The 9967-nt window shown below is 32.9% G+C and overlaps 1 protein-coding gene across 1 annotated transcript in view; it reads left to right on the forward strand.

Annotated features, from left to right (window-relative positions):
- The window catches only part of LOC106465561 (mediator of RNA polymerase II transcription subunit 13-like), a 73431-nt gene that overhangs the window by 60782 nt on the left and 2682 nt on the right, over nucleotides 1–9967 (forward strand). Inside the window, exons 18-26 of the mRNA XM_013925789.2 lie at nucleotides 1013–1322; nucleotides 1672–1824; nucleotides 2430–2638; nucleotides 3112–3303; nucleotides 5059–5288; nucleotides 6172–6592; nucleotides 7495–7725; nucleotides 7906–8070; nucleotides 9259–9377. Of these exons, the coding sequence (XP_013781243.1) occupies nucleotides 1013–1322; nucleotides 1672–1824; nucleotides 2430–2638; nucleotides 3112–3303; nucleotides 5059–5288; nucleotides 6172–6592; nucleotides 7495–7725; nucleotides 7906–8070; nucleotides 9259–9377 (2030 nt within the window). The remainder of the gene's footprint in view (nucleotides 1–1012; nucleotides 1323–1671; nucleotides 1825–2429; nucleotides 2639–3111; nucleotides 3304–5058; nucleotides 5289–6171; nucleotides 6593–7494; nucleotides 7726–7905; nucleotides 8071–9258; nucleotides 9378–9967) is intronic.

Below are 9967 nucleotides of genomic sequence, written 5' to 3' on the forward strand. Positions count from 1 at the left end.
TATTAAAGTACCTGTCTCCTTAAATGTTGGTGTGACACTGTGGTTTGGTTGTGTTAAAGTATGTGTCACCTCTGATGTTGGTGTTACACTGTGGTTTTGTTGTGTTAAAGTATGTGTCACCTTAGATGTTGGTGTGACACTATGGTTTGGCTGTATTAAAGTACCTGTCTCCTTGATGTTGGTGTGACACTATGGTTTGGCTGTATTAAAGTATGTGTCACCTCTGATGTTGGCGTGGCACTATGGTTTGGTTGTGTTAAAGTATGTGTCACCTTAGATGTTGGTGTGACACTATGGCTTGGTTGTGTTAAAGTATGTGTCACCTTAGATGTTAGTGTTACACTGTGGTTTTGTTGTGTTAAAGTATGTGTCACCTCTGATGTTGGTGTGACACTATGGTTTGGTTGTGTTAAAGTATGTGTCACCTTAGATGTTGGTGTGACACTATGGTTTGGTTGTGTTAAAGTGTGTCACCTTAGATGTTGGTGTGACACTATGGTTTGGCTGTATTAAAGTACCTGTCACCTAGATGTTGGTGTTACACTGTGGTTTGGTTGTGTTAAAAGTACTTTTTTAGGTTTAGCACTAATTGACAAAGAGTTAAGCTTTATTTATTAAATGACTTGTGAATGGCCATTGCTTTTTGTAAAATATAATCTTAAGTATTTGCACTTAGTAACCTGGAAAGTTGGAAAAAAAATTGGTTGGTGTGTGTTTTATAACATTTTTCCACCTGACAAGGGTTTTTTTTTCCATATTTCACATGATCTAACCATGATTGAGTTATATTTATATATATATATAACAGGTTATTGTGAGTAAAGAAAAATTCATAACATAATTGGTTAAAGTTGAATCATCATTCTGGTACATCCTGTTGGGTTCATTTACACTGTATAAAAGATTTAACTTGTTTTCAAAAATTGAAGTTACACCATTTACATAATGTGGGATACTGTTTTTATCTGGCTGTTTACCTGAATATTGTTTTTCTTTACAATTTTTTGTACAGGACAAACTGTTGCTTGAACCATACTCCTTACCTCGAGATATTGCCTACGTTGTTGTTGCTCCGGACAGCGACTTCATCTTGAATCGAGTGCGATTTTTCTTCAAAGAACTGAGCAGCATGTACGAGTTATGTCGCTTGGGTCGTCATTCTCCCATTACCAAAGTGTTAAGAGATGGAATCATGCGCGTGGGGAAGTCTGCAGCAAGAAAATTGGCCGATGAACCTGTAGACGAGTGGTTTAATTTAATTGGGAATGGACCAGTAGCTTCAAAATTGAAGCTTTATGCTCAAGTTTGTCGGCACCATCTTGGTGAGACGGTGTTTCTTTGAATTTGTTGAGAAAGATTTAACAAGAGAAAGTTTTTTTTGGGGGGGGGGTATTATTGCATTTTTTTTTTTTCTTCTCAAATGCACACATAAATTTAGAATTTTGCTAAAGAACCAAATTCTGTAAAAGTGTTTTAAAGCTTACATCTTTTTCAGTGTCATCTTGTATTAAGAAACTTCTTTGATAAGAAAGCAGTTAAAAATGTTATCGTTTATTCACTAACATAAGACATACAAACATTCTGAGTATCATAATTTACCTTATATTGTTTTTATTTGGTTATTATTATAATAAGCATTCTACAAGTTTTTGTCTTACTTAAATCGTACAGCTCCATATCTCGCTACTCAGTTTCTGGACAAGGCCACATTTTCCAGATCTTCATCAGTCAATTCCAAATCTCAGTCAGAAACATCTCCATTGTCATCATCATACGTAGATAGCCACCAGGAGAAGGAGCACTCTTCCAGATCTCAAGATTCTGGTACAAAATAAAATTGCCATTTTTTTCATTTAGAACATAGATGATGTTGTATAAAGACAAACATAAAAAAAAATGTCCTTTTTGTATACGCTTTATTGATAATGTGGTTTAGTTTTATCAAGTCCTATTTTTCAAATAGTCTACTGAGTTGCTTGGAAAATTCCATCACGTTTTTTAATTAGTATAGAAATGTGCTATATGGTGAGCTTTTTGGTATCCAGTGATAAAATTGTTTTGTAAAGTGGAGCGAGTTAGATATAAATTGATATGTTGACATTAGAACAGGCTGTAAATTTTATTTTAATACTAAGTATTTTGACTTTTTAATTAAATTATGAAATCTTAGTTGTTTGTTGTTGTTTTTTTTTGTTTTTTTTAGGGGGGGGGGTCCGTGAAGCATTTAAATTAGTTTTTCTTAGTTTAAATTTGCTCACATTTTACCTCAGCAAATGTGTGTATGTGTATAAATAATTTATTATTTGGGAAAAGTTAATTTGTTTAATCAGTAACTGCTTTATTAGTGTAAGAGTTAGTTAAAACTGCATACTGCCTGTAGGTAACGAAACTAATAATAATAATAAGATCTCTCATCCTGTCTCTAACAGATAGCCAGCAAGAAATCTCTGGGTTTGAACCATTGGAACAAGAGAATGGCCAACAGCATCCAGCACTAGTAGTATACTTAATAGAGCCATTCACGTTTGGAAATCCAGACAGCTACTTGTATCGCCTGTCGAGCCTTGGACTTTTACTGTGTTATAGACACATGTTACATTACCTGCCCGAGTCCATTTGTAACAGTATCCAAGTACAGGTAAGTTATTGTTTGTCTTATGAATAGAATTATGTATCATTCACAGAAACATCTTTAATTGTATTCACAGTTGTGTATTAGAAAATTATTTAGCATTTATTAAATGTTGCTGTTGCAAAGTGATGTTCATTTTCACTTGATTTTGTACTACACATATCAGAAGGGTGATGCTTTTCCATCAACTCTAGATTTCTACTTTTTTAGTGGTAAAATTGTTCATTTTTTAGATATGTTTGAATCCATGAAGAAAATTTTAAGGGGGTAGTTGGGAGGGGTTAACAGTGAGGTGAAGAATTTATGTTTATCACTATTAGCAGTGTTTGTGTAAAATATCAGGATCCAATATTGTTTCAAGTTACAGTGGGCAATAATTACCAAGCATTTTTACAAGTCATAAAAAAAAAGTATTAACCAGTATTATATGGTTTCCCTTTTTATCATAAATTGTCTTAAGCAAAATTTCTTATGTCTAGATCGTTCGATTAGACTCCATCCTCTCCATGGGCAAACCTGAAAATTTCAGCCAACACCAGTATGAACTGAAAGCATTAGCATTTTCTGTATACTCCCAGTGTCGTCGATTGCTTAGTCATCCACCAGGTGTCAAGTCCTTGACAGGTTTTGGACCTGCTGCTGCTCAGGAACAATTCCAGAAACAGCGAAAGGTCTGTTCCATGAAAGTGATAAACTTCCATCTTGATAATAGTAACTCAGTTGCTGTAACATACCTTAAAACTTTGAACTGTGGTTTGTTTTCATGTGTTAGTTGTCTGAATGAACATTTTTATAGTGTATTTTCATGTGTTAGCTATCTGAATGAAAGTTTTTAGACAATGTTGAATATTCTAAATTTGATAACTTGGCTGAGTTTTAAATTGCAGGAGAAATAAACAAATTGGACATGTTTAGACAATGAAAATTATGCAATAAAAAAGTATGCTTACCTGTATAGATAAGTGAACAATTGTCTCTACCAGATCGGTGAATAGCTCACCAAATTTCCATCCCTCAAGATTAATCTGCAAAACTAGTAACAATGAAAATCAAATAGAACTGAACCATGAAAGTAAGTCTGAATTCAACAGGTGAACTTGCTTTCTTTGTCCAGTTGACAGAATCACCTTGTGACCTTTTGTTCTCTTACACTAAAGGATATTGCAGTTGCTAAAGCTCTCTACCCGGGTGCTATGATGTTACTATAATATCCTCTTTGACAGAATAGACATTATCAACTATAGAGAACAAAACAACTAGAATAAGGCATTATCAACAACTTTCTAGACCATATATTTATGCCAAAATTGCATAAAAACCAAAGAAGCAATTTTTTTTTAAATTTGTTTGCAACTAAATTGGGTAGAAAACAAGTGATATTACTGTGTATCATGTCATCAGAATCTGACACAAGTCAAAAATATTATTAAATTTACAAAGAAAAGTAAAAATAAATATGGACCTTACATAACAGTGCATCTATTAATTATTTGTCTGCACAAACTCTTTCATCATATAAAAGTTAAATAGCTAAAGTTTTCAACGACAAACAATTTTTCTTGTTAACATTAATTAAATAGACATTTATGTTCTTTTGGAAATCTAGCTAGCCCCCCTACCCCCAAGTAAAGTACTGAACCTTCTATATACCCTTTTTTAATATCACTAATATCACTATTCAAAAAATCCTGACAAGTCTCAATTAATTATAATTTGTTTTCTATTTCAAAAACATTATATAATTAAGAATTATGAGCATGCTGAGTTAGCTGTAGCTTGTTACAGGAGTATTTAAAATAAATACAAAAAACATACTACACTGTTGTGAAAGAAAGTATATAAATGAGTAGTTTGTTTAATTTATCATTGTACTTATTCAAGTGAAAAAATCCAAATAGTATTTGAACTAATTTCATTGGTAAAATGAAAATTGTATGTTTTAAAGTTTTTATCAGCATTAGTACAGCATTTTTACACAACTGATGGGTGTTGGTCATTAGTACAGCATTTTTGCACAACCAATAGGTGTTGGTCATTAGTACAGCATTTTTACACAACCAATAGGTGTTGGTCAATTAGTACAGCATTTTTACACAACCGATTGGTGTTGGTCATTAGTGCAGCATTTTTGCACAACCAATAAAACGTTTTTTAATTAGTAGGTATAAGTGTCTTGAACCCCATAAAAAAAGTTTATTTCAGAATAGATCTTCAGGAAAAAACATTTTACAAGTAATTTGTGCAGTGGTATTACCGAATAACGATGCAGATGTGTTTTTTTAGTTTTCATTCTTATCTTTTTTTTTCTTGTATCTTTAGAGGCTAAAGAAAAACATGCAGTAGATGTAGTTTTTAAATAATAAGATCATATAAAATAAAAGACTGACTTTAATACAATCATTTAATTATTGTATTGTTGTTCTTAGGAGAAAATTTCTCTTCCAAGAAAACTTTTCTCTCCTCCCTTCATTTTGGCCTCCATGAAAGACAAACAAACGGAGCTTGGCGAGATGTTTGGAGACAGACGAGAAAAGTCCTCCATTCTGTACTGCTGCTACTGCCCCACAGAGGACCATCGTTGGTTGTTAGGATGCATCACAACTGATAAAGGAGATTTGTTAGAGAATTGTTGTATCAACATTAATATTCCAGACAGGTAAAGTTGTGACCAAAGATACATGTAAATTATGATTTTTGACTTTTGTATTGACTATATTGTTAGGAATTATTAAAAAATAATTTTCTTTTTAATAATGTACAAAAAAATATAGAACGTGTTCAGTCTGGATTTATTTTAACTTAAATACGTACTTTAACTTTGTATTGATTGTAATACATGATAACGTGTGAATAAATTTGGGCAAATTGTAAAAAATATTGCCAAGAAATGGTTTGCCCAAATTAACTTTGTCTCATATTTTTGAAGCATACGGGGTGGCCGAGTTATCTTGGGCAAATCACGGAAGGGATTTAAGAGGAAATAAACTGTAATGATGTCCTACTAGTAATCCCAAAATGGTATTTTTAACTTAACAAAGAAATTTATGTTTTATGTGTGGTACATAAAACTTGACTTCTGGATGATTGTTCAATATAATCAAGTTATCTCTGTGTTCACAAAGAAAAATTATAAAAACAGTAAAGTATATACCAAAAGAACTGGTTGCTATTTTGTAATATTTAGTGCATGCTTTCACTTATCTTATTTTGGTAAGTATAGATATAGTTAGGAGATACTTTATCCACAACCATAGATGATGATATGATTAGAACTCTGTGCCATAAATTTTATCTCTTAAAAGTGAATCTTGTTGAAGTTAGCTCTAATATTTTTCCACATAAATGTTGTAAACTTTTTAATAGAGTGTACATGTTAGATAGAGTTTTATGTGTGTACTGTTTTTTCTCGTAAAATGAAATTATACAAAGTTTCATATGATATTTTGCCTGCTTCATCTCCTTAATAACAAATGGTAGAATTTTTTGTCAGCTGGGAATCATATATTCTATACTGTTTTTCTTATTAAACTTCCCACTAGGCCTCATCGAAAGAAGGCTTCGTCAAGAAGAACTGGTCTTCACAAGTTATTAGATTTTATTCTTGGTGTAATGTCAAACTCTTGTGAACAGTGGCGGTTGGTAGTGGGAAGGCTGGGCCGTCTAGGGCACGGAGAACTGAAAGACTGGGCCACCTTACTAAGCAGAAAGTATTTACTTCGCTACAGTCGACAGTTGAGAGAGTTATGTAGCCAGTGTGCTGTACTCAATCCCCTTGACGCTTCCAGCATTCTATCTGCATGTTTGGTATCGCTGGAACCTGATTCATCCCTCAGAATAATGCCAGATCAGTATACCCCAGACAACCGCTTTGGAAGTAGCAGTCGTGGTTGTGAACTTAGCACCCCAGAAGATGCATCCTGTACTCAGATCTTAGTGTATCCAACATCTGCCACCACACAGGTATTGTATAATGTTTTTATTTTTTTTATTTTACTAGAGTTTTCTAAAGAACTGAAAGTGAAAAGCTGATGACCTTAAGCATACCATTGCTAATAGTTTATTAAACTATTAGCACATATATTCAACCAAAAAAAAAACAATAATATTTTTAACACATTTACAGTATTCAATCATAAAATTATAGTTATATGTTTTGTAATATTTATCATTATTATTACATCATTTTCAAGCAACCAAGAAATGATTCTAGAAGTCACCCATTTCTAGACATAGTGTTAAATGTCATATGGAAATTTTTCTTATAACTCTCAGGCTAACACTGGTAAATGTAAAATTATAATCTAGACTGATATTTTGGTTGTTTACATCAGCCATGCTCGTGTGGTTTTGGAGTTATGATTCCTCATGTGGAGTATCTCAGAATGGTAGTTGATGGTTGTATACAAGATTTTAAAAATCCCAAACGAAATAATCAACTTAATATTAAAAACAACAACTTGAAAACCTTTATTTATTACAATCAGCTTTTTATATATATTATGTCTGGAGTCTCGTGGTTGAGCATGTTCGACAAAAACTTTGCTGAGTTAGGGGGTGCCACTATTTATAGTTTGGAAACCACTGCATTATGTTGTATTTACTTCATTCTGCTTTTTGTTTTCATATCTTGTTTATGGTTGCAAGTTTACATGAGCGAGATGACACAGTTGATCTGTCATCCAGGTTAAGTAATTTATAATGATTCAAAATATTAAACATATATTTATTCTTTCACAAACATTATAAAAGGTTGTGGAACATTAGTCCTTTGAGATGTTATTATAAGATTATGTGAATAAGAACTTAATGTTTCAGTTCTTAGAAGTTTAAAAGCCTTTTAACCATCACAATGTTTTTTTCAGTCCTCCCAGGCTACCTTCCATCAAGAACATATAGACTCCCTGGGGCCATCATTTGGAGATGATGATTTCTTCCAAGCACTGGAGATTCCAGAAGAACAAGTCATCACTGATCTAATTACATGGACAGAAAGTCCAACACATAGTCCAGTAGGTTCTCCCCGTCGGGACTTGGGCAGTCCAGGAGGTGGGGTAGGCAGACATTCCCCATTACATCATAATGGACCTATTAAGGTATGTTGTAGGCAGTTTTTATTCTTGAATGATACCCTTATTTAATCTCTCTTAAGGAAACAAACAAGATTATCACAGAATAACTTAAATAAAGGTAGACTTAGTCCTAGTTTAGAACTGATGACACTTTATTGATCATGTTTCTAACTTCTCTTGGTATCTACTGTTTGATTATGTTAGAACTCAAGTAGAGTAACAGGTGAGCACCAGGAGGAGCCACTGCAGCTTCTACAGCAGCCTCTGGCTCTAGGATACTATGTGTCCACAGCCAAGACAGGCCCATTGCCCGGGTGGTTTTGGTCTCCCTGTCCTCACTTAAAGGATGCTTGCCCAGTTTTTTTAAAGGTAAGATATTGGATACTTCATTGGGTTTTATAAAAAGAAATAACACGTTAAGTAGAAGATGATTTTTGCAAAGATCTAGTATGCAATAAGAGATTGAATTCTTTGTTATCAGTCAGAAGCATAACTAGGGTAAATACAGTGGCGACATTCAGCAACATTTTATAGACTTGAAATAAGACCCAAAACTTGAGCACTCTCGAATAGTTGACTATTCTTCTTCAGAAGAACAAAGACGAATAGTCAACTAATTGAAAGCGCTTGAGTTTTGGGTCTTGTTTTAAGTCTATTACACTTTATATGTGATCCTTTGTGCTTAACTCTCTTATCAAAAATCAAAGCAATATTTTATAATAGTTGTTAGTGACTTTTCGATAGATTAGCCTGACTGACCCAACATGTGATAGCCTAAAGCTTATATAGCAAAAAAAAAAATTTTGTAGTATATCAAGAGAATAATGAATATTCAGTAGTTGTGTTTAATAAATGTTATTTTCGTTAATATCATTTTGAAATAATGGAAACGAAGCTACTGTTAAAATGTGTTTATTTTGTCATTTAAATCAAGCAAGTAGTCTGATTGATATCAGAAATACAGCCATAAAATCCTATCTTATTACCTTTAAAACATTTGAACCTTCTAATTTTGCCACTACACCTGCTGATTACTAAAATTGATGTCCAAATTATGAAATAAGAATATTTTGTATACTTTATTGGTTATCTTGAAAACGTTGTGTAGCCAGTAACTGTGTATTAGACACGAGGCAATCGGTAGGTGACCTCAATATAATTAGGTAATGGAATTCTTTCTACCTTACAACAACACATCTAGGAAAGCTTGGATCCATTATGAACCTAAGCGTTATCATATCAAAGTGAAATAGAGGATTGTATGAAAAGATGGTTAAAAATAGACTTGTAGGGTTAGGCTAGCCACCTGATGTAAGCACAAGAAGTCATTTCAAGTTTATAGAATTTTGTGTGTGTGTGTGAAATATGGTGTGGAAATTTAAAAAAAAATGTAACATCTATTAATAAATAATTTCTAGATGCTTTTTTCCAATATATTTGATACATTAACTTTTTTTTAAGTTATTGCATATGTTGGGCTACAATTACATTTTAATGTTTTTCATTGCACTGGGATTGTGAGATCATTTATACTAAACCTCAGTTTTTTTCTTGTAGTCTGCCCTCCACATTCACTCAACATCTGTCCAGCAGAGCTCAGATGAGCTTCTCCACAACACTCAACATGTTCGAAATTGTCATCCGTTAGACTCTAACTTGACTACCGATGTGCTTAGGTAAGTCGTACGGACGAGCAGAGAGTTAGGAAAGGATGTTATGGTGTTTCTTGAAGGAATCATTGCTTATTTTAATAATTATGAATCATGTAGATAAGTTTACCAAAGTCTTTAAATTCTGGAGAGCCAGTGTGTGAAAATCTGTTAAATCTACACCGAAATCTAGTTAGCTTTTAACTCAGTTTGCCCTAGAAGGTAGCAACATTAGCCCTTTTATTAAAAAAAACAGCTCATAAGGAACTTAAGGCCAATACTGAATTAAAGTTTTCATTTTAATATTGTAGTCAGAGAAGTTTATAGAAAAGTTTTTTTGCCTATGATTTCATATGGATAAACCTAATTATCTTATAGACTAAAACGTTTATTGGTACAGTTTATGTTAATAAAACGTTTAGGATTACACTTTCAAGGGGTATAAAAGATTCTGGCTATTTTTGTGTATTAAAATCTTTTTGAAATGTCTCGGTACTCTTCAATGTCAAATGTACAATAAACATTTGTCACAACTTGTTGTGAGAGGCTGGTTGAGTCATTTTTGATATATACACCTGGAAAAAAGTTAAGCACCCCTGTGTTTTTTTCAAGTGATT

This window comes from Limulus polyphemus, unplaced genomic scaffold, assembly GCF_000517525.1.
Source record: "Limulus polyphemus unplaced genomic scaffold, Limulus_polyphemus-2.1.2 Scaffold1982, whole genome shotgun sequence".
In the NCBI taxonomy this organism is placed as follows: domain Eukaryota; kingdom Metazoa; phylum Arthropoda; class Merostomata; order Xiphosura; family Limulidae; genus Limulus; species Limulus polyphemus.